The sequence below is a fragment of the Oncorhynchus mykiss genome, chromosome 5 (assembly GCF_013265735.2).
Source record: "Oncorhynchus mykiss isolate Arlee chromosome 5, USDA_OmykA_1.1, whole genome shotgun sequence".
NCBI lineage: Eukaryota > Metazoa > Chordata > Actinopteri > Salmoniformes > Salmonidae > Oncorhynchus > Oncorhynchus mykiss.
The window spans coordinates 68,009,713-68,026,603 of record NC_048569.1 but is presented as its reverse complement, the minus strand read 5'-3'; the positions used below and the strand labels follow the sequence as shown (position 1 = coordinate 68,026,603).

The following is a 16,891-nucleotide window of genomic DNA, read 5'->3' as shown; positions in this document are numbered from 1 at the left end:
GGGGGGGGGGGGGGGTACGCAGAATAATGTAACAGCTCATTTCTTCTAGTAGAACCCGGATAAAATGTGTCCATACAATCGCAATGGGACACTGGCTAAGATTCTCAAACCAGCTTGTGTTATTTAGGAAAAATAGCTTTAACCTGCATTGGCATTAAAATACTCTGGTTCTGCCACTGAGCCCCCTCCCCCCTCCTTTCCCAGCAGAAAACCTGTTAAAAATGTCCCTGTGAGAGGGGTAGGGTAAAAAAAATTATACATGATACACTGTACTATAAGGGCTGGCTAGCTACGAAGCTAGTTAACCACATCCTCCCTGCCACCTCTAAAATCAATCAGACCTGCTGTTCTAATGAAGCCCCCAGGGGCCCAGGGACTAGTGTTCCCCTTTGATCCCCAGCCCCACTCTACAACTCAGACAGACCCAAACCCCTGTCCTAATTCAATCTCTACCAGCCAGACCTTTTGATGTGCTGAAAAAATAGAGAAGAGAGAAAGGGAGTGGCAGGGGGGTGAAAAACACGCCTTGTAATAAGTTGCCGAGCAGCCTGCAACATTTATGACTCTGGTTAGCCAATCCCTGGTTGTTCTGTGGACAGACAGGCAGGAAAAGTTACAGTAGTCCTGGAGGCTGACCGTGTAGAGTGAAGACAAACAGGTAGAGGCTGCAGCACCATGTAGCTGGTAATCCCATTCCCATGCAGAGACGGGAACTGACTGGATCACATGGGCTGTGCACAGCAGGGGATGAGGGAGAGGGAGAGTGTTAATTAAAACTCACTTTCAACATGTGATAGAGTAAGGTGAACAGATTAGGGAAAATGAAAATCTGGGTGTTTTTTGGTAGTGTGGGGGGCATGGAACTAAATTTACCTACCCCCGATATTGTCCTTTCAAATACGTGTATTAATTATAATGCATACATGGATTTCCCATCTAGTCATTTTTAAACCACCCAAATGTAGGTTATTGTAATGGAATGGCTTTTCGTGCGGTGGTTCCAATCCATCACTGATCAGACACTCAAAAGGTCTAAACCAGGTCTAAACAAGGTATAAACCATCTTAATACAGGGTGAGAACATTCTTACATGCAAATCAAATTCGATATAACTTTTGATGACTAAAATATCAGCCTTAAATTTAACTTCTGTTGCTTTTTTCTTTCTGAGGGCTGGTTCCAGGGACAGTCCCGTCACCTTATAATAGAGACGTCATGTCTATGTCGTACTGCATTGTCTTAATGTCCTGCACCGTTGGCTCCCTGGCTTCCACCATGGCAATTTATTTTCTAAAGCATTTTAGAAGCAGTTCCCTGTGGGCCTTGTAGCTTGAATGAGTCTGCCTTTGTGATACATGAACCATCCGGAAGGTGCTAGAGAGCAGGAGAGGACTCTGTTCTTTGGATGGAGAGTCAGTGGGCTGTTGATCAAACTAGACCCTGGAGATGAATGAGAATGTGATCATGCGTAGGAGGACTTGGGACAGGAAGAGGCTGTAGGGCCCAGGGACTAACACTACACAATGACTCTATGGTCCTGGCTGGCCTGACCAGGCGTTTCCCACTGGTGCTGCAGGCAGCAGCCCCATGTTCTCAGCCTGGGAGGGAAGACTCACTGTCTCCTTTATGACAGAAAGGATCACGAGTTCCAGCCGGATGGCAGTCAGGCAGTCACATCGATCACATGTAGAGTGAGAGACGGTACTTTACCCCCCTCTACTCCAGTCTCTGAGGAGGCGTCGGCCTACACCGCTGCCTGTCTACTCTGAGTGTGTGTCTGTGCCATGATGAGCTCTCATGGCTTCTCCTGGGGTTGTAGCGTAGTGGAATTGATGTGGCAGACATTAGAGAAGTCTGGCCTGTCCAGGTCTGGTGGACTCTGATTTACTGCCTCTCAGGAGTCTTCAGGAGCATCAGAGTTTGCATTCAACTGCCTGAGAACTGGGCCTATTAAGCAGTTCAAGTAGTTTGAGATGTAGCGAATCATGAGACAAGACAAGGGGAAAGGGGGATACCTAGTCAGTTGTAAAACTGAATGCATTCAACTGAAAGGTGTCTTCCACATTTGAATCAGAGAGGTGCAGGGGGCTGCCTTAAAATGGACACCCACGTCATCAGCGCCCGGAGAACACATAAGGCCCATCATCATCTGCTTGCCAGATTATGCCTACTGTATGTATACAATTCAGAAGCATGAGAGTTGTATATTATTTCATATTTGCCTGGATTTTGATAAGCAATGAATAGACCTGGATAAATGTGAGTTAACTCATCATTTTTTCCCAAATGACCCATGAATTAAGTCTGATAGAAACACAATGGCTACTTTGTGCATGACCCTGTGTTTCTGCAACGACTTAAGTGGAATATACACAATCTGACAAGTCAGGAACATTGTGCTGAACTCCATGCCACAGAGGCTAAATGTTTGGCATGCAGAAAAACAACATTGACGGAGAGGAAGTGGCCAATGTCTTTAGTGAGTCATTGGGGGTCAGTGAAATTTGAACCAAGCCACAGCCCTTATGAGTCCTACTACCACCAAGGGCTCCACGTGGGGCAAGAACAACAGCTTCTTGTCATACTAGTAGTGCCATGGCTAGTTCATATATTTTCATAGCCCAGCCCAGAAACAAAAGACATACTGTGGTGAATTACCAACTTACCCTCATGAAGAGGGGGCCGGGGGGACATAAACTAGGCCCCTGTTGTCTCATCAGAGCACCGGCCCTGCAGCATGTGAGACTGGTATTCATCCAGTAGCACTCTGGTCAAGCGCCAATGTGCAAGACAGATGTGCCATTAACTTTATTTGGCCAATAATTGAAGTGACCTGGCTACACACCACAATAGTTACTTCTTAGGCACTAATACTAATTCCTTTAACATGACACAGAGCCCTGGAGAGACTCAGCCGGATATTATTCTATATATGGAGAGAGGAAGAACGATATGAAACAGCTCCCAAAGTCATCAACTAGCATATATTTCTGTGGGAAAGGGGAGGGGTTTTACTCTCTAGCTCCATTTGTGGATTCTGTAAATAAAGACAATACATCTTTACTTTCATACAGACAATGTCTGTGTAAAACCTTTATCTCAGTGACTTGTTTATTGCAAGCCACAATCATAGGGAGTGCTTCAAAAAGTTGAATACATGTTGTGAAAAGTATCTGCCTTAAAAAAATTGCCAATGAAATTGAATGATAAGAGTAAGAACTCACAGTTGTACATTGCCTGCCTTAAGTCAGACAAATAAGGAAAAATCTAGGCTACAATTACTATTTTTCAGAAAGAGAGCAAATGTTCCGATTTTAAGCAGACATCTAATTTTCCTGTTTATGTGATTCTCTCTTGCCTTGTTTGGCTGTTGGCTGGAAAACAGCAGTCTAAGTACAGGGCTGACCCTGGTCTGCCTGACACCATCTGGGCCTGAGCTGGTGAGCTCATCACTGCTCCTGGGCCAGGGAATGACATCTGACAGGGTGGACCCAGCACTGCAGCCAGGCTCCCTGAAGAATCCACTACAACAGCACACTACACACAAACCCATAGGACAGGAAGGAGTGTGTACATCTACATTCAATACACATACGTGCTCACCAGCAGGCAGACAAGCAGGCAGACACACACACACAAGCTCACCAGCAGGCAGACACACACACACAAGCTCACCAGCAGGCAGACACACACAAGCTCAACAGTACTGGCCTTTTCCACCTCTAGACAGTAAAACTTCAATCTTTCCGTTGAGTGGCCTTGTGACCCCCATGTTGTGTGCCCTGGGCATCCCATTTCCTGTTCTAATAGCGAGCTTGGGAATGCTGTTCCCTCCTCCCTCATCAGCATGTTGACGGCTGGAAGCTAACTTTCACAGGACAGGACACACCACAGACAAACACATCTACTTTGGGAGAAACCTGAATCAAGGCTCAGAGAGACCTCTTCATTATTTACCTTATTTCAACAGGGAAGTAATATTGAGACTAAAGACTCGTTTGAAAATTTGCCATGCACAATACAAAAACGTCAAAAGGATAGTATAGATAAACAAATATACACAATATAGATATTAAAATACAAAACAGTCAATTAAAACAAACACATTCTTCATTATTAAATCCTCTGTCAGCTGTCTGAATTGCCCTAGGGAAACCAAAGCAGCCAATCGAAACATCTTTTGGAGTTTATTCCAAACACCAGAGTTAACCAACCCTGTGAACAGGTTTGATAACTTGTCATTTTACATCTTAAACAGTGAAGTTGGGTAAGTGTGAAGCTTTGTGGAGCAGGGTGATGTGATAATGATGTGATCTACGTGACTTTAAGAGCGGCCCAGACAGACAACCCATTGGTTCAGAATACAGTGATGAGTAATACAACAGTCTCCTGTGATAAAACGAAGGGCGCAATGAGAAACCAGGGGTTTAAGAGTAGAGGCAGTTTGATAAATAGCATCGCCATAATCAAGAACGGGGTAGAAAGGTTGACTGCACACATCGGATTCATGCTGACGAGAGGAGCGAGATCCGTTTCTGCTCAAAATCCTGCTTTAAATCTTAGCTCCTTAACGAGCTCATTTGGACTTTTTTAAACGTTAAAATCATTAACACGGTGTTAATAACAGTCTACCCAACTACCTGTCACCATTAGTACCAGACCACTTCAAAACACAGCCAATCTTCCTGAGGCCATCTATTGTGGTATAGTTTAGGCTGTTACCCTGAGACAGGCTGCTGCTTACAGACACACAGAGATCATATAGCTGTGATTGAACAGAGTGGATGGAGTTGTTTTTCATATCACAGATATTTCATTACTCTAGAGTTGGCCTGCTACAGAAGGCAGGAAAAACCACTTTCATAGCTATGCCACGTCTCTATATTTAGTCCCGAAAAAAAACCTGGTCAAGTTTCATAGCAACCCAATCTGCCTCATCGTCTGCTCTGATCCTTCTGCAAAATACAACCCGACCCTGTCACACAAGTCGAGTGGCTTTTTCTGTGGCACCCAGTCAGAAAGAGGAAGCAGGCAAGGCTGGGTGAGGGTGGCCTTTGTCACAAACAATAGCGGCCTGTGGCGTTACAAAGAAGCGAAGGAGATCAGAATATCAGAGCAATATTAGCATTTTAAACACAAACGGAGGATGTTTACGCTACCGGCTCTTCCTGTAAACTAATGCAAATAGATACGGACAAACAATTTGAATACTTGATCTTGTAAGAGACACAGGACTCCACACTGACTTTATAAAAATTTTTTACAAGGAGCATGTGTGTGCCTAAGTTGACAAAATGTAGGCGCACAAAGAAATTTAGGAGGACAATTAAAAATATTTGAGGTAATAAAGCTAGAATCCTTACATTTTTCTAGGCACACTGGTGCTCCCAAATAAAAAGGACAGGTCCCACAGCTAAATAATAAGGTGCATCTGCCAGTAAAACGTTCACACTGTTAAGCCCCGAGACAGCACAGTTTGTTTCTTTAAAAACAATCAATTCAAATGATTAGTCTACTCATTTCCTGTGCATCAGTATATGATACGGGCTTGATGATAATGTTGTCCTGGCGGTACATGTGCCATCTTGTCCCAGCTTCCTTTGAGTTAGCCGGCATCACATGAAGGCTGGCAGAAGGAGCTGTGAGGAGTGGACCGGGAGGCCACCCTGCAGGGAACCACACACGGGCACAGAACCTGGCAGAGACAGAGGAATATAATGGGGCTGAAAGGATTTGACTGCCTACGCGATCAGAGAATCCCCCCCTACTACTTGAAAGGATGTGACCGTCTAGGACTTTCCTTGTCATACAGCCAAACTGTTGTGATGACACACATTAGGTCCCTGACTCCCTGTTGATATGGTCAGCGCAGTGTGTGACTGTCTCAACCCATTATGCTGCATATAGGCTATCAAAGCTTTCGTGCATCTTTGTCATTGTGTGTGTATAGATCTTTGAACCCGGGTCTAACTACTTCTATACAGGTATATGTGGTTAGAAAAACAGGCTGAAATAGACACTCAGAATCCTGAGGTGGCACAACGTTTGTTTGGCCAAGAGGGCAAGGCGTGGTCAGAGAGCAAACTTATGGGAGACAAAGTCCCCTGCCCGAGATGTAGCCTAAGACCACTGTTTGCGCAACACACACACACACACACACAAAGTAGAAAGGGCACCTCCACAGCTGGCTGCTAACCTGTCAGCATTCATCTATCTCAGTCAGCAGAGAGTCCAGCCAGCATGACTGTAGGGAATACCGAACACCTCCAAGCCTGTCAACACCCTGGCTTGTTAGCACTGTTCTATCTAATCACTCCTAATGCCCAGACACAGGATGAAAATAGAAAGGCCTGCCATGCCTCAAGGAAGAAGTTAAATCCCAGGTCCAGTGTTGAGGACATTGATGTGACAACAATGTGGGGATGTTGAAGTGGCTGCTGTTGGGCCATGGTGACTCATGAACTTAATAATACACACATTGACTCGGAGGTGACAGATCGTAAATGACTGTTTAATATCTATACATCATTATATCCTCTTAGTACGAATAGCGTTAGGTTCAAGCTCTGTGTGTATGAGAAGCATCATTATTTAGTGGACTGCAGTGGGCTGCAGGAATGTGCACTCCAAGCATCTCAAGGCCTCTCCTGGCTGATAAAAAGTCCTGTGATATGCACGGAGGAGCACAGACAAATCCTGTGTGATGTACTTTTCCATCTTTGTGGAAGGGACGGGGTGGGAGCTCAGGGTGTAAGTGGACACTGTATTGAATGTATGTATTCAACTGGATCTTCGCTGAGTAAACATTTGAAACTCCACTGAGTTTGAGGTCTTCTGTACGATAAATATGTTTATTCCATTTTGAGATATTGGTCTTCCTATCAGTATCAAAGCACAATCAAGGAACACCTCCAGTCTTTAACAGCCACCTTATTTCCTGCCCCTTCCAAGTGCCCCTTGAACTGTGAACAAGACAGAGTGAATACATCCTCCTCCTCTCGCGGCCTGCTGGGTGATACACAAAGAAATGGCTGACATGACTAATGGCACACAGTGCAGAGGGTCCCAGTGAGTTCATACTACTACTAAAGCCATTGGCTGCCTTTAAGGATCCCCACCCGTAAAATAGAGGCTCCAAACATCCGCTATGAATTAATCTGTAGCAGCAAGTCGGCTGGGTCTGGGGCAGGAACCAGTTTACTTCCTGACATCCTTTTTCACTTAAGAGAGGGGACAGAGCTCTATAGAGAGAAGAGAGAAAATAGGGCTATAGAGAAAGAGAGAGAGGGGAGGACAGGGCTGTGGACAGAGAAGTGAGAGAGAAATGGGGAAGAGAGAGAGAGAGAGAGAGAGAGAGAGAGAGAGGACAGTGGTGTATGGTGAAGAGAGAAAAGGAGGATGAGAGAAAGGAGGACAGGGCTCTATAAAGAGAAGAGAGAAAGGGGGCTGTTGAGAGAGAGAGAGAGAGAGAGAGGACAGAGCTGTGGTCAGAGAAGTGAGAGAGAAATGGGAAGAGAGAAAGACAAAGGAGAGGAAGAGAATAGGGGAAGACAGGAAGAGAGGGTTGGAGAAACAAAGAGAGAATAGGGGAAGACGTGAATAGAGAGGGTTGGAGAAACAGAGAGTAGGGGAAGACAGGAAGAGAGGGTTGGAGAAACAGAGAGAGAGAATAGGGGAAGAGGGAAGATAGAGGACACTGTCCACATGACAAGGGCACTGCCATAATGTAGCACAGCAGGGCCACATCACAAGTTCACAACTGTATAGGCTACTTTAGTTTCCTGGCCAGTTAGAACCCCCATGTGGCAGGAGCCTCAGCCTCAGTCCAGCCAGGCTGTTTCCAACTCCTGTCCTGGGGGCACTGACAGGCTGACCTCAACCAGAAAACCTGCCCAAGCCACAAACATGAACCACGGGCCATCACAGCTATTCTTATCTGGACCAAAAGGAAACTCTTCTCCCTCTGCGAGTGTATTATGACAGCACATCCATTCTCACTCAGGCTCCCTGCGGAGTGAGCAGCAGGAGAGGAAAGAATGTTGAAATGTTTTCAAAGTCAGGATGGGAATGTTTGTATGTTCTGCCGTCCCAGTAAATCATCTGCTGGACGAGGAGTCCAGAGAAGTTCCTGGCCCAGCTTGTTTAGAGGCTGAGGGGGCAGCCGGGCCCGAGGGGGGTAAGCAAATCTGGTGGGCCCTTATATCCCTTCCTAGCTCGACCCAGAGCCTCCTGCCAAACATAATAGATGGTGTTTAATAAAAAGCCAACTAATGTGACCATAAGAAGTCCTCCGGTGCAGTCCAGCACAGCAGCTCGAGTCAGCTGAATGGACCGGAAATGGAAACCTTTCCCTGTGCAATATGACAAGGTCATTTCAATGCTCTGCAGTCCTTCATATGGGACTTGAGGATTAGTTAAAGGGAAATAAATTTTAAAAAAATCTACTTCATATTCATTAACTAAAGCATCACCCCAACAGTTTTACTACAAAACATAGAAATGCACCATTTTCACATATGTTGATGTTGGGGTGATGCTGAAGATGAACATGAAGTTGTCATTGTTTTATTTATTTTAAAATGTCCCTTTAAAAAGGTGAAGGCTCTGAACTGAAAAATGATTTGAACCTTTTATAGTAGAGTAGCCCTGTGATCCATGAGACCCTTCCAGCAAAATGAACCAGAGAAGATCTTTCCCTAACAATCTTTTAGATGTGTCCCTGCCTCCCTCTGAAGAGAGGTGGAGAGTGTGTGTGTGTGTGTGTGTGTGTGTGAGCTAGCACATATGCGAGAGAGAAATCAGAACGCCACTGTTTCTGTCTGCCCCAGTCACCACACAGCGCCTGGTATATGAAGTGACAGTTAAAAGGCATTCCTTGGTAGACTCCAGCTGTGGTGTTATAGCGTGGGCCCCAACAAGGTCCTCGTCTCTGTCCCCGTCAACACCTTTGCTCCCCACGTCTCAGCCCATCAGCACAGAGGTCAACTGAAGAGAACCGAACACTTTGAACAACTTCCCATCCCATCTTGTTTCTATGACAGGGCTGTGAAATGTTATTCTGATTTAATGCAGAACAGGACTGATTCTACACAGAATTGTAGCATGTGACATTCGGGTCTGACACACTGACCTCATTTTATTCACCATCTAGTTCAGTGTCATTTTCTGCTTTCTCTCTCTGCGAATCACAGCGTGACGTCATTAGACCAGTGATAGAATTACAGTAGGTTACATGCTTTTATTAACACAACTCTGATGAAAGGAATCAAGTGGGAGAGTGATTCCTTTGATGAATAATAGTATCATGATTGATCAACATCTGGCCTCCCTCTGCTGTCTGCTCTGTTACTGCCATTTAACAGTGGCATTTGTTCAGCACTACAGTTTTAGTGTGTGTGGCTGGGGATCAGCAGAGGAGGATGGGGGTTCACGAGGCCTGCATCCCCCACCCACCTCTTCCTGGCCATTCAACACTGGGGCTCATACCAGCCCCAACTAATTTCAAGGTGACTTTGAGCAGTTAGCAGAGCTTATCACCATCTCTCTGCTGTGTGAACTGAGTAGACACCAGTGGTGCCTGTGAAAATGTGGCTCAGATGAAATATTTCACCATAAAATAACAGAAGGAAATAGGCATCTCCCTATGCATGTTGACTACACAAGTCTGCAGCCTGAGAGGTGTTGAGCCTGCTTCACTTCGTCAACTAGAGTGTAGGTTAGTGAATCCCTGTCATGCTTGGCTAATCGACTACTTTGTTTAATAATTAACTTCAGAACGGTAGCCTACATTTCCTGCACTGGTAAATGGTTGTCTTGTAAAACACAGCCTACAGCATATGGGCTGATCCTGATACTCAGGTCTAGGCTGCTCTGGGTCACCGCCAAATGTCCTGTTTTTCGTACATGAGAAAGTCAATTACCTGACTTGAATATGTTCAGAAAGTCATTCTTCTTTCCGAGAAAAGGGTTACCGAGCAAGCATATTGTGTAGTATAATTGTCAGCAAGCTCAGTGAAATACATTCTGGGAGAGACACGTCCCCTTGCCTGCCTGTCCGATGATTCCACAGCAACAACTAACCAATCAACATGTTAGTATGCAGATCACTAAAAGAAACCATAATCATTATTTTTCCTGATAGGTTATAACATGTTCTTCCTACTCGGATCATTGTCTTGGGAAGGAAAACAGCAGCCTGTGAATCAATAGGAAGTTTAAATGTCCTCAAAAGACAAAATTCCTGGAATCCTGCCACACACACACTACTCAATTCCCCCCTAGCTAAAGTGTTTCAGTCTGTATTTATCTAGTCGATAAGCAATACATTGCTTTGTCATCTAAACAAAAAAGGTGACACAATGCGGTCCACTTTCTCATGTCTTTTTTCCCCTTCATGTAAACAGACCCAAATAATTAGTCAAGCTGCAAGAGGCCCAGCAAAAATGAATGGGGAGTCAGTGAACTCTGTTACCCTCTCATACAACTCCAGCCAACACTCAGAGAGCCCACGCTAAAGCGCAATTCATTTTCCATGCTTGCAGAACAATGGCTGCCAAATGCGCAAAGTTCTTAGAACAAAAGCAGAAATGAAATGAATGGACAGCAGGTCAAAGACAACCACTGCTTGTGTGGCACAAAATAACTTGCAGTGCCAGTGACAATACTCAGTCTCCATTCAACGGTTCAAATGCATGGCCATGACTTATTTATTACGACCTGTTATGCCCCGTTTATTAGCGTCAATGAGGAAAGAGGATTACTGAAAACGGTGCAACACTACAGTTCAGGTGTTATGCATGTTTGTAGTGTGGATGTCCAGAGAACAGATTTGAATCACAACAATACCACCTCACCTGGCTGAGGTTGTTGGTGGGCTGTTTTGTACACATTGGGCAAAGGCATCAGACGGACATCAACCCCAGCAGTGTCAAAAGCCTTTAGTGCTCCAGAGCAATAAGATAACCCAGTATGAGGACCCTGTGGGTGTAAAGTTGTGGGAGAGTCAGCTGACCTACCTGTATGAACCCAGGACACAACACCAGTTTCTGTTCCTGACATTCAAAAAGTCTACCAAGTCATGAGTTTATAGCCTAAATTATAAAGGTCAAAAGGGTATTCATTCACCTTGTGAGACATTAGCTGTGTTCCCAATGATACTTGTCACAGAAGGTGGAAAATGACTGTTGTAGCCAATGTTCCAAACTTACATTTTGGCATTCAAACCAGACAAATGATAATGACTGTATTGAGAGTAATTTTTGCTAAAATTCCCACACTTTCCATGTAAAATTCCTAATGCTTTGACTAATGTCTTGTGTAACTGTCTGCGACAGAATGCAGAACCTGAAGCATCATCACCGAACTGGCATCCATTCAAGAGGATTTAAAAAGTCCTGAAACGTAGTGTAGTGTATTCATGCACTGCATGAATGACTTTACGTAATGACTTTAGGCTACAAACACACAGCACTATAGCTAGTGACCATGGCAGTTAACCAGGAAAGACAATTAAGTTCTGCAATATGCTTAGTTACAACCTATGGCTAGGTTACATGTTCCGGATTAGCTAAAACTAAATCGGATTCTAAGAAAGAGCACAGAAACGGAGGTTACATGGTCCATTAAATCCAGTCAGGGATGGGAAGAGTTGCAGAGATCAGAGTGGGGACATGTTTTCAGAGAGCACCAGCCTAACAGGAAGAGCCCAGCAGCTGTGTTTTCAATGTGACTTGTCAGAGGACAGAGACAGTGCCAGCAGAGAACATTAAACATGAATTGTGTGTAAATCTCAACTAGATTGCGCTCATTACCCTGGGGTTGTACTGTAGAGGGAAGGTGTTACAATGTCATGAAACAAAGCTTGGCTGAGAACAAAACATCATTTTACAAATTACTTTTAAATATTTTTTTTATCAGAATTGAGCCAGGCTTTCTTGAGAGTAATGAGCAAACCAAAACAGGAGATTGTAATGCCTTGTAGACCCACACGATTTTCACACCGCAAACGAAAAGGAGAAGTCTGCATTTCACCTGAGATTTACAGTTTGGTCAATGTCCTACGGTTTTAAATCTGTGGTGGATTTGAAATGTCCTCATTTGAAACCGTTCTCTTTGCACCTGACTGGAAATAGGTCAGAGACAAAAGAAATATGCAGGGTCATGGTGAACCATCTCAGTCAGCCCTCCATTGATGTGACCAGATCTCTACAACTTGATAGAATAGAATCCCAAATACAGACCAATTATAGCCTACTCATTAGTCATCATTACCCAGTCTTCTTTCACCATGGTTGTCAGTGGAAGGAAGCAAGGGCCCCTCTGTGAAGACTAGCAGGCAGAGAGTCTCTCATCTCTCATCTTGGCCTGCTGGACTCACCTGACTTAACCCCATGTTGTCCAGATTAACACTAAGAAAAAAGCCTGGACAAAGGAGGTCCAGCAGACAACCCACAAATCATAGGAGCGGACTGGGAGCAACACAGAATGTGAATCACCTTCCTCAAACATCTATTATAGATGGGCTACATTATTCACAGGACATGGAATTAACCCATCACAGATAATATAGTAATATCTGATGTATCGCTCTATACAGGGGGAATGGCTTGAATTGATGCTGCAAAAATCTGCATTAGGCCTTCTGCAATAACAGAGGAGGAGGGTTTCAGGTTGTCAAAAACATGCCAGAATCCCTGGGCCAGGATGATGATCCAGTCAGCAGGATTAGCATTAATTGAACAGTCTTAAACTGAGCTCTGCTGCTTCTGCTACTCCCTTCTAAAGCTCTGACAGTCAGCGAGGCGTTACAATGCACCATCCACATAGAAGACACACACTGTGTCTAGAGATCATGAGCAACCCCCCCCCCCCAATAGTAAAAACCCCTTTCAGAACTCCCTAAGAATCAGATAAGAGGCACGGGCGTTCAAATCATTCTGACAGATCATTTACCTTGTAAAAATAAAAAAAAGACCCCAAAGACAGCCAAGTGTGTCCAGGGCAGGTTTTATCAAGCATAAAATTAGAGGGGCATGAAATTGCAGAAAGCAAAAACTAGGGGAATGAGGATGACTCACCAGGCAAAATAGCTGAGCATCGTCTGAAAATTAATGTATAAGGACCCCACTTCTTTAAGTGTTTGATATATCAACCTCATGTTGCACTGTTTGATATCAGAGAAATCCCTGACTGCATCTTTAAAAAAGTATGGTATGTCAGCTTGCCAACTCGCAACACAAGTCTCGATAAAATAGATGAAGCCACACTGTAAACCACAACCAACTCTTTCCTCCAATATTAGGTCTAATGGCCTGACATGTCTCAGCTAATAATGAGCTATACTTTTTTTGCCATAAAACTGCACAACAAACGTGACTAATGGACTAAATTCTGTGCAGATAAAGCAAAGAAAAATGTACTAATGCATGCAACCCAAAGCCGCAGGCACCCTGGCTATGCAGTAGGGACTCCACCGATCAAATCCCTGTTGATCTGTGATGCCTCCTGATCCACCTCCCTCTCTCGTTGATTATTTTACTGCCTCTTCTGTTTTGTCCTGTGTAATTTACCTAGGCAGGGCAGCATTTCCCCTCAATGAGGAAGGTTTGAGGAAGGTGATTCACATTCTGTGTTGCTCCCAGTCCGCCTCTCAGAATGCATGGGAACAAACGTTACGCACTATTCCCCATCTGTCTCCAAAACCCTGTCTACCTCCTCCTCTGTTCACACTCTCCCTGTTTAACACCTCCCTAAGCCATGCCTGTAGCACAGCTTCCCTTTATTAAAAGACAACATCCACACACTCCTCTACACAATCCTGTGATTCCACTCTCAGCAACCTCACTGAGGGGAAACGACTTAAGGATGTGTGCCGGGGACTGACTGCAATAGCAGGTCTCAGGTGTGATTTAACGTCTGTGACCTTAATTGATCTCTCTCCCTCTCGATCCCTCTTCTCACACAAATGACCAACCTCACATTAACCATGATCATCATCATTCAAAGCAGTTGCAAGCAACAAAACATAAACTAGCCTAGAAGAAATCTGTTATGAAAAAGAATGCTAGAATAACTGTTGATAGCCTGTGTGCTCAGCTTGGTAACACTTAACCTCACACTGATCTCCAGTCAGTCAGACATGTCAACACCATGTAAAAGTATGTGTTAGTCTCAGGCATTAGGTCTCAACGCCATGGATGAATGCCAGGTGGACAGAGAAATGAGAAACGTGAAAGGGCCTACAGTAATGAACCCTGAGCCCAAAATCATACTGTCAATGTGATGACACTACTAACAAACACCTGTCATACCGTGACTACAAACAGTGATAGGCTTAGTTGTGTTTTGATTGCATTGTAGTTCGTTTACATTTCTGAATATTTGATTGTGAAACCAGACAGCTATTAGCATGTGTTGGGCAATCTCTGTTGTTCTAAAGTAGAAATACAGAATTACAAAACCTCAATGTGACATTAGGTAGAAGGACCAGGCCTAAATGAATTTAATTCATAAAAAGAGACAAGGCAGATAACATCGGTGTTACTGTGCTAACGACGCAAATTCAATCTGCAAATTTAGATTTCTTTTAGCGAACCAGACACTCTGGGGAAATAACCCAATTATGTTTTGAGGGAGATTCCTGATTGAGATTTAGGAGTAAAAGAATATGGAATGGACATTTTGAATCAAGTTGGTTCCCGCGTGGCACACATTTAAAATATAAGGGATAAGGGCCTAACACATGCACCCAGACAATTAGCCACATAATCCTGCAAATCTGGGGTAAATAGTCAATAGCAGTAATCTGCTGTGCAACATGAGTCCTAGAAAGCAAGGGTGGTTATTGTGTCTACACAGCAAGGAGAATGTGTTTAGCATGCAAATCAATACAATTGAATTGCACAATGTTGGAAAAATGAGGCATTTTACATCATGGTGCATTAGGTTAGGAGTATAGCCTACTTGCTGAAACCTTTATCATACAGACAGCTCTTGCAAGCAAACAGTATGAGCCTCACAGGGCACAGACATGCTATACAGAATGTTTTTTTTTTTTCATGAAAAACTGTAGCAAATAGACATTTTCTCAGCAATTTTGGTTCTAAGTTTATCATACTGAAGTGAACCCATATGTGCCACATTGTCACATGTTGACTAAGGCTTCAACATATTGTTCTGTTCCCTCAAACTGCATGACAGTGCAGTTCTGTCTATCAATGTTAGCTAGCTATCAATGTAATTGGTATGAAATAGGCCAATTACTTCCTTGACTATCATTTTGGCAGCAACACTGCAGGTTTTGCAACTGTACATTTTAGAATTATAAGGAGGAGAAGCTGCACTGGTAAGCTACCGGTGATGACCAATGCGTTTTATGGGCAACACCCTTGTCACTGGAATAGCTACATTTCATATGAGTTCAATGTCCCTGATAAGTGAAGATTATGTTCTCAATAACAAGTAACATGGTAGATGGCTACATGCACAAAGTAAATAAGACAAACACCTTGGACAAGCCGGATGATGTAGCCAGGGCAAGGGGCTGGCAGTCATAGACAAGCCAGACCAGACAGAACATGACAAAGACGGTACCTTGAATTAGCTCCCCAAAAGGTCTGTTCAATAGGCAGTTCATTGTTATATTGGTAAAATAATAGTCTACTATTGTTTAGCTGATTATATGAATTGCGCAATCTCCTAGAAAATTGGGAGCAATGGTTAAGCTTGACGAGTCACTCACAAAGACCCAGCGAGGAAGCAGAGCAAATAAATAACCTCGAGATTTTAGAACCAAGTTATTCTAAATGTGCACGTGTATTGTTTCATGCTGGGGTAGTAGATCCATACAAGCATCGAGAGAACAGTACAGGGGTTTGCTTACTAGCCACCAGTGTCTGTCTTTGAACTAAGAAACAGGGTGTGATAGGCGCCCTATTCATCTGCTAAAAATAATAAATTAAGGGTCCGAAATCAAGCCACAGTCAGAGACATGTTAGGATAACAAGTGAGCAAATGATCTGCCTTGCTTGGCTGATATTTGTCCACGTATTGCCTATTGTTTACCGTCTCTATGGTAAAGGTGCATGTCAGGATTAGCCTGCTTAGCTGGCTAGCTTTACACAATTCTAGTAAGGTACCCGAGCACCTTCATTGAATTCGTGCCAAGTTGTGTGGCAGCTAGGTGTGTAGTCCACACAAGAACAAAGAGAGCAAAATAGTTTATACCAATAGCTAGCAAACTTACCCAAAGCTCCGTTCCCCAAGTCATTGCGGACTCCCCTTGTTAATAAACCCCCAGATTGTCAGCGTATTCCCCGCTCAAAACTCGCCAAGGTTGCGTTTGCAGTCGTCTGTGGTGTAGCTACTCCTTGCTCACTCTGGAGGAGCTGTCTGATTTAGCCTTGCTGGAGGAAGTTGGGATCTAGCAGAGGATACAGATAAACGGGAGGTTCAGGTTCTCCAATAACATTTTCAAGGCATGCATATTATTTAGTATTAATTAGAAATCAAGCAAATAATTATATAATTTAAGTAAACACATACAATAATCGAGTTAAATCAAATTAGTTATTCTAGAACTATGGTGATAAAATAATCCCCTTCACACTATTTTTTTTATTTACCAAATTTGATGGGGAGGGCAAGACTTTATGAAGAAAATGTGTCAATCGATACATTTTGTATTAGCTCCTATTAGCTCCTATGTATTAGCTCCTATCATATTAGCTCCTATCGACCATTTGATCAGTTGTCACAACAATCACTTATGGATTATTTGGTTGGAATCATTTGCCTAAAAAGTTAGCCACATTAAGTAATTCATCGTTTATTTAACTCTTACTGTTGAATGAAAAATGATGTAGGACACAAACATTAGTGGGGAATATCAAGG

The 16,891-nt window shown here is 43.7% G+C and overlaps 1 protein-coding gene across 4 annotated transcripts in view; it reads right to left on the bottom strand.

Moving 5' to 3' along the window:
* LOC110524419 (formin-binding protein 1-like) overlaps window positions 1–16,413 on the bottom strand; it is a 42,707-nt gene extending 26,294 nt beyond the window's left edge. Inside the window, exon 1 of one of the 4 annotated variants that reach the window (XM_021604023.2) lies at window positions 16,244–16,413. In XM_021604023.2, the coding sequence (XP_021459698.1) occupies window positions 16,244–16,267 (24 nt within the window). In that variant the 5' untranslated portion in view covers window positions 16,268–16,413. The remainder of the gene's footprint in view (window positions 1–16,243) is intronic. The other 3 variants (XM_021604021.2, XM_021604022.2, XM_036978178.1) reach the window with 3 other exon arrangements.
* Between the last annotated feature and the right edge of the window lie 478 nt (window positions 16,414–16,891).